General features: G+C 37.7%; 1 protein-coding gene across 6 annotated transcripts in view; it reads right to left on the reverse strand.

The window, feature by feature from the left end:
* Positions 1-334: 334 nt before the first annotated feature.
* Positions 335-16941, reverse strand: part of TUT4 (terminal uridylyl transferase 4) — a 51153-nt gene continuing 34546 nt past the window's right edge. For 4 of the 6 annotated variants that reach the window (XM_052802404.1, XM_052802403.1, XM_052802405.1 and 1 more), the window contains 11 exons: positions 14960-15073; positions 13772-13849; positions 13206-13383; positions 12796-12843; positions 12616-12698; positions 10614-10729; positions 8770-8930; positions 7707-7804; positions 4571-5093; positions 1818-1991; positions 335-790 (listed from right to left, as the gene is read on the reverse strand). In XM_052802404.1, the coding sequence (XP_052658364.1) occupies positions 699-790; positions 1818-1991; positions 4571-5093; positions 7707-7804; positions 8770-8930; positions 10614-10729; positions 12616-12698; positions 12796-12843; positions 13206-13383; positions 13772-13849; positions 14960-15073 (1665 nt within the window). In that variant the 3' untranslated portion in view covers positions 335-698. Of the gene's footprint in view, positions 791-1817; positions 1992-2119; positions 5094-7706; positions 7805-8769; positions 8931-10613; positions 10730-12615; positions 12699-12795; positions 12844-13205; positions 13384-13771; positions 13850-14959; positions 15074-16941 lie in introns of those variants that run through there. The other 2 variants (XM_052802406.1, XM_052802407.1) reach the window with 2 other exon arrangements.

The following is a 16941-nucleotide window of genomic DNA, read 5'->3' on the forward strand; positions in this document are numbered from 1 at the left end:
AACCAGGTGTACTCTTCCCTCAAATCGAGTATTTTACAAGAAAGACACATTGGCTGTGAACAGCACATGCAATGACACCTGCATGGGGAAAAACAGGTATACTGATTGTACGACTCATTAAAGCTGCTCATCTTTCATCCCTTCTTTAAGATACCTAAGTTAAAGCTGTTTTTATTATTCTGGTTTCCTAATTACAGTTGAATGCAAGCATGCATACAAATAGAGAAGAGGAAAAAGTCTTACATCCTTTTTTTGCAGTTTTATTTTTCTTTTAAAAACTTTTTTGGCACTACATAGTTCTGTAAAGAATAAAAGTGACAAATTTTTAAACACATGAAATCCCCTTCTAGTTTATTTTTTTTAGAACAATATATATAAAGTCTGAAGCAACCAAAGTATGAATACAGCTAATAGAAAATAAAGAACTTAATTTTAAAAATTCTCTCTCTTTACAGTTTATCAAGATAAAACAAAAACACAATTCCCCTTAAAAATAGGGTAATAAAATAGATGAAATTTGTATCACTTGGTTTTGTGATACTAGTAAAAACTATAGTTCATATCTATGTACAAATGATACAGTTTAAAAACAGTCTTAAATAATCTTGTATCTAAACATGTTGCATTAAGATTTTAAATCAGAACCTGAATTTTTTCCCTCCCTTCCCCTCCCCCCCCCCCCCCAATCCCATTAAATTTCACTTTTTCTGTTGAATGTAATTCAGATTCAAGTGTGGGTGTCCTTGAGACAGAAGCGAGAACCGCTGGTTACTCTGCATCAGTGGACCAGCTAAAAGAAAATGGATTACAATTACTTCAGCAAATTAAATATATTTAACAGTGCTTGGCTATATTCAATGTATTAATCTTACTTAGAAAGAAAGCTATTTACTAGACTGGCACAAATGCTTCTGTACAACCCGTTTAATGGGACAATGCGCTATTACTTTAACTCTATCTCCAAAATTCCCTCAGTATCATCAACACATCATTTTGTTGCATTACTTTAGCTATTTAACAAAAATAATTTCAGGATTTTTAAATGGGTCTCACTTGAAAACCTTGCTACAGCCAATAGATCAGATTTTGAAAAAAGGATTTGGTGTCAGTATCTCTCATTTTGTATTAGGTGACCCAGCAACACAGAAATTGCAAAGCCTCCAAGTAAAATTTGGGCATAGTTTCTCTCTTAGTGGAGCCAAAGGTCTTTTTCCTACAGCCTTTCCAAATCCTGCCAGATGCTGAACACCTTTACCATTCACTAGCATCAGAAAGAGTTGAGATAACGTCAGTCCTTCAAAGTACCCTGAATAACTGAACCTGATCTAATTTTGAAGTTAGTGCTGCTTTGACTGCGACCTAGATAACCTCCAGAGGCCCCTTCCAACCTGAATTCTTCTATGGTCTTGCAACTTTTTATCTATGTAAGTCATTCCACAAGGCAAGGTACAAAAGCCAAATAAAACTAATTGGGACAAAAATTTCTTCATATTCTTAACACGCTCATGGGCAAATTATCGTAACCTCTATTGAAGCAGAGGTGGCTCTCCAGTGAGACAGCAGCAGTGAAGGAGAAAGAGGCTGGAAGTGCCACAGACTGCAAATTGGCTCAGATTTCAGAATTTGATTTAACCCTTTCCCTCCCACAAAGATTTTCATCCATCCGTACAGGAAGCCGAAGCGTTGATTTGACTCTTGGATTCATTATGGTTCCAGGGAGCCTAGCAAGTGAAACATGATTCCTTGGCTTTTAAAGCCTTTGAGACAGTAAAGAGACATGTTGCATGAGCTGTTGATTCATATACTAGTTCTAGTACCTTGAGGGTAGAAAGGTTTGTTCGGTGGGTAGCTGGCATTTCCCTGCTGCATGTAGTTCTGAGGCATATTGTAAGGCCACGCTCCTCGGAGGAGAGGAAAATGGGTAGGGGTCCCATGGTCCCAAGGGACAGAAGGAGGGTTCATTTTACCAAACTGTCCTTGGAAACCCTGATCTATTTTTCAATTGAAAGGGAAAAGCACATTGCAAGTTGAAATAATTAAACAGTAAGTCACAAATACAATTTACATCTTAAATAACAGTTTGCAGGGGACTTAATGCGATTAGTCTGATGTGCTACTCTTTTCTTTTTTTTTAATTATACAACAATAAAAATTACCACCTAAATTACTTCATTATTCACTATAATAGAATTTATTGGGGAGGAAGACAGAGGATGAATCAGTATTAAAATCAAGACCTACAATTTCACTATTCCTATGTTATTCTCATGATAAAAAATACAAGGTCTGAACAATGTTACTAATATCTGATCCCACACAGATATTCACTATCACTGACACAGCTGTGACATGAAAGCTATTATCCTACTGCAAGAAATAATTCTCAGATGTACACTGGAATTCCACTAATACTTGTATGCTTAAGAAACTTGATATCTACATCATCGGACCAACGTAAAATTACTTCTAGAAAGAAAAACAAAAACTTTTAAAATAAGTACGCAAATTGTAAGCTATTCCATTTACAAACCCAGTGTTACTGCAGCATTAAGGATGAGAAATCAAGCAGCCAAGGAGGCAGGACACACAACAGTTGATGCCAAATGCTGTATTGCTAATCCTGCTCGTTTTGTTCATAGCTCCCAATTTTATAAGACACAGCAATGCCTGCTAATTTAAAAACTTCATCAATGTACATTTAAAATTAAATAAATAAATTTAAGTAACTATCACTCAGTATATCAGCTCCCCTTCAGGCTCATCATAAAAAAACCCTTGCAGACAGACTTTCATTAAATAAAAGCAAGCTATGTGTCTAAAAAGAACAGTAACTTTTATACAATAAAACATGAAGCGTGGCTCTGGAGTATGCACAAAAAGAAGTTGTCTGTCTGAAACTTCTAACGGTCCTACTTCTAATCAACTGCCTACTGAAAAGAAAGCAAAGTCACTTCTTCCAAGTCAAGGTTATACCAGCCAAGACAAAGTTTCCACTAACTTATTGTTCCCAAATTGTCCTAAGCAAGTAAGAAAGCAGGCTTCAAACAGAGAGCAGACAGCTCATCTCTACTGTGCGCCTACCCAGTGACCCCACCTTAATAGCATCTAAGCCAAGAAGGAAACAAAACTGATTAAAATACAAAGAGGAAAAACACAAGAACTGGGAACTAGGAAAAGGAGTGTGATGAGACTGGAAATAGATGGAAGTTGAGGCAAGGGAAAAAAAATACTGTGACTGACAGCACAAGAAAACTGGGAAGTCTTCTGTGCCAGCACAGAGTGGAAGCAAACAAACTGAGAAAGAGCAAAAGGAGAAAGACTGAAGACAGGGACTGACTGGCCACATGATGAGAAATGGGACTCGTTAAGGGAGAATGCAGCAGACACTAGGATTTGGGGAGCTTGCCTGAAAGAAGGCAGCTACCTGGCTAAGAAGACCTGTGGTTGGAAGGAGCTGCTTGAGAAAAAGTCAGAGCTGGTGTGGACATGGAGGAGGGGACAGATGAGCCTGGACAGAGAATTAAGATCAGAAATGGAGAGGTAGGAACAAAGCACACTGAAGGCACAGAAAACACACTGGTAGCAGTTTCTGTATTCTCTCAAATATATTCCCCGCAAAGCTCTGAAGAGAAAAACATGCATCTCCAGCATCTCAACAAATATTTGAAACTCATTGGTGAATTATACCTCATCCAACACCATTGACTCAGCTGAAAATCTACTGTTGCTGTCAATCACCTTATTAGTGCAGAGAAAGGCTGTGCAGGAGATTCAAAATATCCATCTTGTGATGAATGACTGCATCAGTATATTGTATGATGGATATATTTTTTTTTAAACATAGGAGGAGTTACACACTCAGAATAAATTGAAAGACCATTATCACCATCTAAAGATCACAGTTTAAATTTAGGGGCTGCTACAGTTTATGTTGCACAGAAAAGTGTATGGGCTTTAATTACTATATACTGTTTTTCTCAGCCTCAAACATACAAATGTACTTCGCTTTGGTATGAGGCAAAAGGTTGTTGCCCATTTGTCACAGGGAAAATCTGTATAAAGTATTTTCAGGAAACAGCATTGAGATTATGGAAGTTAAATGTGGCAGGATAAACTAAAGGAAAAAAGAATACATAAGATCATGTTATATTGCACTAAATGCAACAAGGCAATATTCAACTTGCACAACCATTCTCAAAGTTCGTAGCTGCAGTCCCAGCATTCATCTAACGAACTACATAACAACATAAATGGAAACCATATTTGTAAACATATTCACAGAAATGTGCTTTAGGCTCAAACAATTATTGGAACGTTTCTCAGTTGAATGCATGATTTCTCATGTGTTGCACAGCTGTTAATGGCAGATAGGACCAATGCCTAAAAGTTACAATGATCCAACTTGCCTAACTTTTTTTCCTATGAAAGTGTTAAGACATTGAAGGTAATGACTTAGTTTCTTAAGCATTGTATTTTTAATATAAAACAAGTTGAAAGAGTTAGCTGTTTCTGTAACACTTAACACTTGTACACAAAGTGCGAGAGGTTTGATACAACAGAGAAGAGTTACCTGAATTCCCCACAGTGCCATTGTTCACCAGTGAGTTTGGAGTCACAGGATTGTGCCAGTGTCCCTCATGAGAAGTGCTGGGGATTCCCATGGGCCTGGCAGCAGGCTGTGCAAAGATGATACTGGGATCATTCAAGCTTACACTGCTCTGGTTATTTGTGGTGCTGCTGCTGCCAGATCTCATAGAAAATGGAACATTTGTAGAATGAGGAGGGTTACCCGGTGCAGAGTGAATAACGGGCCCATGAATAGGCCAAGAAGTGTTGGGAAGCTGAATTTGGTGATGGTGCATCTGAAGTAGTCCCAGGTTATGCAAGGTGGAATACTGACCTGGGGGAGATTGGGGAAAGTTAAACAAAGGCAGCTGGACCTGATGGGGTGGCTGTGCACCCTGCTGTGGTTGCGGAACGTGCTTAGACTGGGATATTGGTTGTGGCTGAGTCTGGTTAATGGAGGCTGGCTGAGAGGAATTCTGTGTAAATTGTTGAGGTTGTGGAGAGTAAGATGACTGATGCGAATCAGACTGGAGGGGAAAAAAAAGTATGTATTTCTGATTAGTTCACTAGCTACTTAATGGTGTTTTTCTTTAATAAGCACCCACTGTATTAGACTATTCATAAAAAAGGCAAAGCACTCCCCAGCAACACCCCAAATACTGCACCCAAGTTCCTGCTGGTTTAAATAACTGCAGTTCAACTGACACTGATTTTCACCATCAGATAATTTGGTCTGTTAATGTGGCACATCCCACCATCAGAAACATCATTCTGAGCAAACATTAGCCCCAAGCTCTTCATTAGACTCCTTACACATCTGTTTCTGATTTTTTAATCAGTGTCTTCCCCACCCTACTTATTTACAGCCCAGAATTTCATTAACTAATTACCTTACTTCTAAACAGAGTGGTTCTTATTACTATACACAATTTAAGTAATTCCAAAGTAAGCTCCTAATATTTCTGTAATTTTTAGTTAATCTGTTAAACAAGAAATTGAAACTCCAAAAACCCAGTTTCAATCTACATATCCTGATGTTAGGCCATGGCTAAAGGCACAGAAATAGCAATTATTACAGCCTTCGCAGAGCTCTTACAAACCTTTCCCTTTCAGCAGCAACAGAAACAGGCATGAGTATTTCATCTGTTTGGTATTGCAACTAAGCAGAGAAGCACTTCAAGAACTGGGGTGGCTGGGAAAAGAGTTGCCCAGTTTATCTGCCAAAATTATTACCCAAGTCTGGATTAACATAATCTGGTTTTAAGCACTGAGACAAGATGGTGATGGCATAAGATAGGTGCCTCCAAAGAGAAATTCAAATGACAGACAGCTACCTAAACCAGAGATTATTACCTGCATCTCAGATCTCAATCTCCCCCTGGAGTTGCTCGTCTCCCTCCATAGACTACAGCAGACAGCTAAACTCCAAGTAACTCAGCTGCTGTCAAACATCTGAAGTTAAAGGTCTCTGCAGCTTGTCACTATCCATGACTGCTCGCCTGTCCATTTAAATTGGCAGTCACTTTTCTTCAATAACCGGAGGTCTGCAGGACTTCCCCACGCCAGCCTTTCAGAGCGTTCCTTATAGCAGCATGCTGTGTGTCTTTGCCTGGGCAAAAGCTGAAGCCCAGAAGGTGGGATTTCTCCCTGCTGCTATTCCAACTGTTCCTGTATGAGTGCCTCCTATGCCTTTCTATCAAACCAGGAAGACAAGGTAAACCTGGGATTTGAAAGACAACAACTAGTTTAACAGTTTACATGTTAGCACATGCACTGACTACAGCCTTCCTGCAAACATTAAACCACCACAAGCATGCATTGGACATGCCAGCAGCAGGAGAGGAGAAATGTTAAACTCCAGCCTCTTGGTCTGCTTTCCACACTCATGCTTTCCCTTTTCTCTCTCTCTCTTGCTCCACTAACATTCCCCCTTCCCATTCTCCTCACACAATCCCTGGACAGCACATATTCACCAAGAAATCCTGGCCAAATGACAACCATGCAACACACACACAGAGTCCATGACATCCAAATGACACAAGAATGTGCACATGCAGTAGGTCCAGTGTGCGTGATGTGCCTGACTGTGTGTGCACCCCCACGTCCAGCTTCAATTTCCCAAGCAGAAATACAAGGCTCCTAAAAAGACACTCCTGTGTCATGTGGTAGCATGGTGGCAGTTCAGCCCTTTACTTACATGAGGGCTGTATCAGTCCCTCCTTAACAGCATATTATTATAGTAAAAATGATGTCATAAAGTCTCTGTTACTAGAGCAAACATTCTAATAAATTCTTGCTGATCAGTTAGGAAATACTTTATACCTAAAGTAGTAAACTGAACAAAGAGCATTAGTAATCAGCAGCCCTGATTACTGTGTTTGCTTACTTGCCAGCTTCTTCATTAGCAGGCACATGTTTCTCAGACTAATAGCTTAAAATTAATGAATTTCTGCTGTATTCTGTACTCCAAAAACATTAAATGCCAACAGCTGTATTTGCTCAAATACCCTCTGCTATCCATCTCCACTTAGAAGCAGATTAAACAGATTTTATCTAGTTCTATAAAGACTTGGACAAATTCTAAGAGAAAACTACCAAAAATTTCCCCATTGTTCTGTTTGTGCTTCCAGTGTGTTCTGGCAGACTTTTACCTTGTGTATCACATCTGAATTGAAGTATGATTCTTCTGTGTTCCCTGCCTGTTCACGACAGTCCCTGAGGACAGTTCTCTTAAAGCACACAGAATCATGATAGTCACAAACCTAAGCCCCCAGCATGTTAATGATGAGCCGTGCCTTATTTCCCTTAATAACTCCAGAACATTGCCAGAATAACTAAGCACAAGACTTCAGAAGGCACCCTAGCTTAAATCTCAAAGATAGTGAAGCTGGCCCTTCAGAATTGCAAGCTATCTCATGTGAAATTTGCCTATGTAGTTTCCATATTGAAAGACTGTAAATGCTCTCCAAGAGACACTACATTATAAATCAAAGTTTCATTCACTGGCAGAGTGCAATTTTGTCATTATAAAGTCCAGAATCTGTTGAGAAAAAACTGTGCAAACCTGCTCCTAGCATGGCCCAAGATCACTGGTTTGCTACAGCTTGCTTACTACAATACTATAGCTAATTGGAACTTACACATTCTGATGACTGTCTAGTGCGCAAGGGTCGTTCCACTTGCTGCTGACTCACAGCCACTAGCTGTGAATTTACCATGCTTCGGACCAACTGGGTGCCTAATCAAGGAACAAAAATGTTAATAAAACACAAGGTTATGGATGACAGAATAATGAACACAGAACTGGGAGTGAGCGATACCTTAACTCTCATGTGACACAGAGTAGGTAAATCACTTTAACCTCTCCTCTCCTTCAAGTGTAAAGCTTTCCGTCTACTGGCAACAGCCAACATTAATAGGTACATCAGCTAAACCCAAAATCTAATTCTGAGTAATACAAACTCTAACATGAACAAAGCTCATTTTGCTATCAGGCAGGAGCAGGTTTCCATGCTACTGCTGTAAGCAGTGGAATTTTTAAATAGCAATAGCTACAGCAGAAACTTTTGGGCAAAGAAAAAAAAAAAAAAAAAGAGAGTAGGGGTATCAGAACACAGAAAAGCAGCAAGTTTCTCTCTGAAGTTCATTTATGATTGCTTTCTCTACTTTTTCTAGTATCGCAGGCACCTAAGGGCCTAATTTGAATGGGTTTGCAATTAGACTTGTCTCTAATTACTAACAGTAATTTGAAAGCTGGATCTAGCTTCCTAACGCATCTGTATGCTTTTGGAAGTGTTACTTTAAGACCACTGATTTTGGTGAAAATACATTTACTTACCTCTCACAGATGATCGAGGGTTAGCTAACATTTGAGAAACATTTGGAAGAGGAAATGCTTTCAATTATTACTATTATTACTACTCCTAAATGCACCCATTGTGAGTGGAAGACAAATAATGCAATACCCTGAAGTACACTATATTTATTGCTGAGTACATTTTTACCACCTATGCAAAGACCGTATTTCAGGAGGCATTACTCCCCTTGAAGAAAAGCAATACTTAGACTAAAAGCTGTAATTGCAATGACTGAAATCATTAGTTGCAGAAATTTTTTAAGCTAATTACCAGGGCTGTATAGAAACCTAGACAGAAGGGACCTCAGAACTTTCAAATTATACTAACAACACATAAACTAGCTTACCTGGCACGCTATTATTTCTCTGACGGGTTTGTTTGAATTCAGGACAATCTCTTCTAACATGACCCACATCCCCACAGATGAAACACCTTTTCTCTCTCGTTTCTCTATCATCTTCTTTAACTTCTTTTTCATCATCTTTCTCATTCTCCTTCTTCTTCAACCTGAATGATAATTATTAGCAATATCACAAAACCACACACACACACACACACAAAATCGCTGTAGAGTTGTTATATTGGTATGTTCAAACGAAATGGTTACATAACCAACAGCTGTACCAAAACACAAGTATCTTAGGAATCCCAGAAAAACACTTTCAGAATCAAGGCTGGTTAACAACATGTTTGTATAACCTTAATGAACTTAGAAGCTCCCCAGAATTGTCCAGAAGCTATCTGTATTAGCACAGAACTATACCTACAGTTAAGTAGGCTTAGCCTGCCAGTTAGTTTGGGAGTAGTTCTATGCAACAATTCCACTCAGTCAGAATATACACAAAACAAATTAGCTGTGTCTTGTAGATATAACTTCCCCCTGACTGAAGACAGCATATTTCTCTATAAGAGTATATTAGCATTCTGAGCCTAGACAGGATGTGAAAGAAAGCACTGAGACTCCTTCAAACGTACTAATACAACAAACAGGAGAAGAACTAGTGATCAAGAACCAAGACAAGAAATAAAGGCCTTTTTCCACATGATATCTGTAGGATTGTTAAATACTATTTTGTGAGCTGTATATACAATTTGAGAGAGATTCTGTGTGGCTGTGCTGTAGTAGCAGTTTGTTTGAAGAGCAGATCACAACTTCTTTTCCTGAGGCAGATGTAGGGAAAGAGGTGATGCAATTCAATGTGCTAGTGCTTGTGAGGAGTATGTTAAGGGAGCGGCTAAAAGAAATAGTCAACCTGTGACCTTAGGGTTCCAGTCCAGTTTCATGTATCTTGAACTCTGCTGACTGAACAAAAGGCTGTAAATAAGGACTCTGTAGCAAGAAGAGACCACGAATCTTTTGAAGAATTACGGAGCACACAACTGAACACACGGAGCAAATGAAAAAGCCCAGACTTTAATTTGCATTCTAAGGGCTTCAACAGGTTTTACAAGGAGTCAGACAACCTATACTGAATGGGTCATTAAAAATCAAAAGACATACAAGTTTGAGGAGTGCACATTCTCTGTCAATTCCTGCTAAACTCTCTTTGGAGACATTGACCTGCATGTACTAGGGGCTCCTTTTGCAGGAGTACTGGATCCAAAACTCGTAAGTGCAATTAATGTACAAGTGCAAGATCACTAAATGACTGGCACTAGTATGATGTTACAGAAATGCACCTTAACTATGACATTTTAACTACTCCCAGATTTTAATAAATGAACTTTTACCTGCCTTGCAGAGGTACGTTATCAGATCTATAGAAAAATTCAAATTCAACACTGTCTTCCGAACATGATCGCTACAGGAAATCCATTTTAATACATTACAAATTGTGCAGTCAGGTAACATGGTCTCCATCTGAATGTTTACACTACAAAAAGATAATTTAGTGATCTAAATTTTAAGGTAAGCTGTAACTACAGATAGATCATGAAGCAAAAGTATTAACATATTATAGACTGTTGATTTTACTCTGTGTGTGCTTGCATAAACACTCTAAGATTTAAAGAGATGACCAGAAATAGTCTTAAGAAAAGGAAAAATAGGATGGGAAGTTGAGGATCAGATATGAAGCTTTGATTTTCTCTGCAATTCAGCATATTCTTAATTTCCATTAAAATTTCAAATATCCAAATCTCTCCTGATTTAATCTCAAAGATTTTACGTTAGCTTTGTATATTACTTACCTCCTCCTCTTTGGACAGTCTTTCATGTAGTGACCAATTTTTCCACAGACACGACAACATCTGTCATTGGGTGCCAATTCCCCATCAGTCAGCACTTTTGAGTCAAAAAAGTATTCCTATCAAAACACATCAGACAGATACAATATATAAACCACTTACAGGACTCAGAAATGAAAGCAAAATGGACAGCTTTCACCTCCTATTGTTCCCTAAATTTTACTACTTCTTAGATTATACCTAGTCCTTTTCTTCTCCTAGAGAATAGCAGCTTTTTCAGAGATGTGAACCAGTTTGTGCTAAAAAGGAGTATTTAGTCTTAGGGCCAGAGGCTGAATTTGCACAACAGCTTATCCAGGCTCCAGCCTACTGCCTACCTTCTGCTTCCCTAAAGGCTCTTCAGAGGGCAATTTTTTGCATATGATCTATTTTGGTATCTGAGTCACTGCTTGTATGCTTTCCAAAGCAGCCTATGTCTCTTCCCAAATGACATGATCATATCCCCTAGACAGAACAAAGCTCACATGGGAAACAGATGGAGCATCTGCACACTGACCTGTATCACTCCCCCCCTGGAATTTGTTAAGGACAGCTGTAGTTCTGATGTGTGTCAGCACAAAGACCACAGTTTACAGCCTCTGAGCTACATAAACATTGTGAAAGTACTATCTTGCCTGAAAGATTGAAATAGAGATACAAATAGAAATGTCCTAACCCCAGCTCAGGAACAAAGTCCTACTGTAGACAGGTAATCTACTGAACCTCTTTGCTACAGTTTCCTCTCTCTATGACTAAGTTGCAATACAGCGCATTGACTTAGGAAGGAGATTGAGAACTCCTTTGTTGCGCACTTTGGAGAAATAAAATGCTATGTAATACTTTTGGTATTACTTCCTTCACATAAGAGACGGCTCATATGCATGCTAAGGCTGCTTTCTGTCTTGATTTTATCCTTATGTAAAATGTTCAGTGAAAATCTGAGATGAGGCAGAACAACACAAACAACTACATACACAAACACACAGTGCATGTTTCCCGGAAGCACTATAGCCTTGTGTTGAACATGTATGCAAACAATTAAAAAAAACCCCAATCAGCAATAATATTTATTACATACGCTGACATATTTTTCAGTTAACAGATAACTACATCTACACTGTAATTCATTATTATTTGTATCACAGTAGTACTCAAAAGCCCCAATAAAAACAGTTCCATTTTATTAGGGACAGCACAAAACAGAACACAGTCACTGCATCAAAGAACATTTAATACAAACTCAGAAAAAGCACAGAAAAAGTAAGTAAATGGAAAAGAGAAGATAGGGAAGGATGAGGGGAAATAAAAGCTTTCAAAAGATTTTCAAAATCCCATAGAAACACAAACCCTGTTGAAAGCCACTGGGAGAACAGTCCTCTAAACTGTCTTAGAAAACAACTTTCTAAGTAGATTTTAAAAATATTAATTCCAGCTGATTTATTTGCTCATATAAAAATAGTTCTTTCTGACTCACTATGCAAATTTCAAAGGTCAACTGATAAAAAAAGTTGATCATCGTCATTTGCCTTCCTTAAGTAACAATCCTTACTTTCCCCACCAACTGGAAAAATAAGTAGAATGTAACATCCCAAGAATCTCTTTTCTTTAGCTACATGAATAGCTAGTAAAGTTCCTAAAGCTGTTTCTGGGTTTTATAGCCGATTTTGCAGTTTTCTGCAATACTTAATGTCACACGATGAAAAGTTTTATAAAAAAACAAAACCAAAACCCAATATAAGCTTACTTTCCCCAAACCTGCCAAAAATACCCATGATCTATCCAACTACTCCTGTGAATTTTATATTGCAGGAGCCCAATACTAAGCTGCACATTTTATGCAGATGATGCATAATTACATATATTGTGCACACCAAATTGATAAAAACATACAAGAGATTTGCTTTGGATGCATCAATTCAGTGGACAAAGAAAAGTAAAAAACATACTAAAAACTATGAAAACTTACAGCTTCTCTTCCAACAGTTGGGTAGAATGGGGTACCAAATAATTTTCTCCCATTGATAAATGCCTTCATTATGAAATTGGTCACTATTAAAGAAAGACAAAGTTGTTGGAAAACAACAGAAAAGGCACAACGCTTTAGAAATTAGTCAACATGAATCATTAGTAGACATTAACAGCTTACTCTTCCTAGAGACTCCAGCACCGAGATTATGATTCAAGTCAAAAGGATCTGTGTAAAGAAGGGAGAAAAACAAATCAGAGTTGGAAAAAATATGTTGCAACCATTTTTTTTTTATTTGAACACAGAGAGTTCCACTTTACATGCACTCACAGAGTAGATGACAGCAAGGCAATGCTGAATGTTTTAAAAATATGTGACTAACCATAATAAAGCAAGAGCAATTTACTGACATATACTAAACGTTAGGAGTCTAATCTCATTTTGTAAGCTGTAGGACTTGCAAACAATGCTTTTTTTAAATATTGATGGTAGTTTCCTCACATAAAGATCCTGTGCAAAGAGAACAGAACCTCAAGCAACAGCATTCATCACCCCCTCATTAATGGAACAAAAATTCAGCAGATAAGTACCTTCGATGGCAATACATTTGGATGTCCACTGTTTCTCAAACGTAGTTAACAGCTTCTTCTGCCGGATGCTGATCACATACTCCTTGAAGTCAAATTCTTCAGTGTAGAATCGCAGCAACCCTAGCCAGAGTTCTCCAAGTGATTCAGTGTTCTTTCCAAGAGAAGGCAGACGCTTCTTCTGCATGCAATTGAAGAACAATTTATTCAGCTACAGTTACTGAAGTACTTCTCCTGAACTACCTCTCTAATTATGAGTTTGTCTACCACGAACAGCTTCACTTGGTTAAAGTAAGGTTAAATCACTACAGCTACCACTATCTCAATCCTGGATGTTTATTAAGAGTAAAAAGTATTTTTCCTGATTTATGTTATTTAGAAATGATTTAAAATAAACCAAGAAAAAAGCAGACATTCATTTCAGCAAAACAGGACTCATTTGGGAAGTTATAATAATATGGATATGGAAGTTCAACTACTTTTTTATATATTACACCATTAGAAATGTATTACTTTCCCATAAAAACAAGCTTTAAATTTTAGTGACTCTTCTGGAATTAGAATATTACCAATTCTTCCATGTCGTCAAAGAAAAAGGCATTCCATCCATCCACCATTCTTTGTGGAATCTGTTTTCCATCAAATATCTGCCGAAGTAGAGAGGGATACAGTTACCACTCTAATTCAAAGTCACCATAAAAGACTTGCAGTTTTGCTGGTAAGAAATAATACAAAAATATAAATCTTTTCATTTTAACAATTACATCTTATACAGGCGGAATTTCCCATTGGTAAAAAGTTTGAAAGTCTTTTTGCATTATTGCTATACCTCTCTCAAATTATTTGGTATTTTATTTTTACTTGTTCTTTGCAACTAAGAAAACATGACTGAATTACCTCATCAAGATTCCGACATCCCTTTTGCCCACAAAATCTCTAAGGAGACTTTATATGACTCCTATTACATTTTGACTTTAGTAAAGCCAAGGGGAAATTCCACTGTTATTTAAATGCACTCTCAGGGTAGCAATAACAACCCCCAACCACGACTAAAGTATCAGCAAGAAAGTCTGAGTCTCAACTGCAGTGCTTAAGCCAATTTTCCTCTTGCACGCAGACAACGAAAAAGTCAGAAAGGGGTAATTTTCAGAAGTGTTTGGGAGTTCCAGACTGTATCCAGGAAGAGGGAGATAGCTGACTAATTATATTCTCCCCACCCATGCAATGGAGGTACGGAACACGATTTTCTTAATAAGTTTCCTGGTACATGTAAAATAGCACCTTTAAAGTTGTACCAAAGCATTAGTTACCTTTTTTTTTTTTTACTCTCATCAAATAAAATAAACTTTTTCTCTTACAGATAAGGTGTTGAGTAATAAATAACTCTTCTGACAGTAACTGATGGAAGAACTGGAGTCACATCTCAAGAGCCTCTGGCACAGTCTCATAATTACAATTTCCTTCTCTCCATACCACCTGCCAATTCTTTTTTCTATCCTGTTCAGCATATTAATATCATCCTAAGACCAAAATCCCAAAGTAAATGTAACAGCAGAACTTAGGTCCAACAGATTCTCAATTTTGTTGTAATTTTCTTGGTAAGTTTTACCCACTAAAACCAAGTGGGAGTTAGGAACCTGCTAACGCAGAAGGTCCACATATTTCACTCATCCCCCTGATCCTAAAAGCCCAGACTTCTCATATTTGGCTTGAAGAAACAGTGCATCTATTTTCATAGCCTTTTTCTGAAAACCTACCTCCTGAAGAACTGGAATAACTGGTGGATTTCTCTGCTGTAGAAAGTACAAAACCATAAGAATATAGGCATATGAAGACAGACTACCACGGGATGCATCACCAATATCGCAGCGCTGAAAAAACACATTTTAAACAAAATACTGAATTTACATTTTATTATTCAAGACTAACAATTATGTCAGAAAGCAAACAGAAACCCCACCAGTAACAGAAAATACATTCATCTCATAACTAAAAATTGTTTTATGAAGCCTGAAAAATAAGCATCTTTAGAGTCAAGTGCAATCTAGGAAATCCACAGCACAATTTCACTAACATAAAACCAGAAAAGCTTCTCATAGCCAAAATATTTTTTTTTAGTTTATAATGTGCTGAATTGAAAAAAACCAAATCAAACTCCCCAAAACAGATATCCCAACAAACCTCCACATCTGATGTCCAAGCTTCAATACTGTAAAATTTAATTTTCCTAAACTCATGTTGCTAGAGCTGTTTCTATGATTCCTTATTGTTTTGGATTCCCCCTTGTTGTTGTTTTTTAAAATAATTAATTAATAGGCAAGTATTTCCATGCCGGACTGGCAACTTAGGCAACACCTGGCATTTTGCTAGCGTACATACACATACCTAACTAAACCATGGTCTAGCCTGCACAAGACAGCATAAAACAAGCATCAGTGAATTACCTTACTATGCTTGAAAATCTTGTTACAATATAACCTTTCTACATCACCTGCTTCTAAGCTACCCTTTGCTTCAAGTATGTGTCATAACAAACAACACATTTTTAACCTCCTAGGTCTGGTAAAAACAGGGATTCACAAATTACTTTCACATTAGGAGCAGCAATGACAGCTGTTTCCTGGTTTTTCTGCCAATGCAAACAGAGGAGGAAGCATTTTGCTTAAACACAGAGTATTTGTATAGCTATGAAGTCACCTCCATACACATACATTCAAGAGTGTATGTCCCACAACTTGGAAACTTTGTCTTTACAGTAAGATTTTGAGAATGTATATAATATTATGCAATACTGCAAAAAAATGCAAGATTCATTATTATAAACACAAGGTGGTTTTGATCTGGACACAGAAGTGACATGGCAATATTCTGCACTAATGTGACCACACCAAAAAAAGTCATTACTAGTCTTGGTGACAGTAAAATGAACATGTACATTCCATTCTGGAACAAAGTTATTTTATTCACCTTGAGGCATTTTACTACATTAACATCTGGTAGCATGATACACTCTCTATAACCTGTTTTTTATTCACCCCTTTTTCACTAAGCTTTCTTTGGATGCGTTTGGGGAGTGTATTTTAATAGTGCAGCTTGAATAAAAAGAAACACCGTGTTTCAATTATCAAAGGCTGCAGAGTATAATGCTTTGTTAGAGTATCATAAGAAAAAAAGATGCAGGGGATTTAGTACTTGGTATTTCCAAACTCTTAAAGTCAAGTGTATGTCCTAAGCACATCAAGTAGAGACTTAGGCATTCATTCATCAACTCACACCTACTCCTGACTTTTATAGTAAGTAAAACAAGGCAAGTAGGCCAGAAGAAAGCTGCAGTAATCACTGGGCTGGTCCTAGATATGGAAACTTGGGAAGCCCATGCACAGCCACATGCCCCTACATCTTACAGTTACCATTGTTTCCAGTTTTGTTTGTTTGAGTTGTTTGGGTTTTGGTTTTGCTGTTTTTGCATTGTAGATGGTTTGAAATTGAAAAAAATCTAAGTGTTCCTTTAATCAGCTGCTTCTTAGACAGAAATCTTTCAACGGATAGCAGAAGATACCAGGACTGAAGAACTTGATTCTGACACACATGATCAGATGGAGCACAGTCAGCTTAAGAAAGTGCACTTCATACTAATAGCATTCTACTGTCTCCTTTCCAATTGGTATTAGCAAAAGGTAAACTCTGTGGCTGTATGAGAAAACACTGTATTATACAAGTAAGTACCTTCTTTTTATAT

The sequence above is a fragment of the Harpia harpyja genome, chromosome 11 (assembly GCF_026419915.1).
Source record: "Harpia harpyja isolate bHarHar1 chromosome 11, bHarHar1 primary haplotype, whole genome shotgun sequence".
NCBI classification, from domain to species: domain Eukaryota; kingdom Metazoa; phylum Chordata; class Aves; order Accipitriformes; family Accipitridae; genus Harpia; species Harpia harpyja.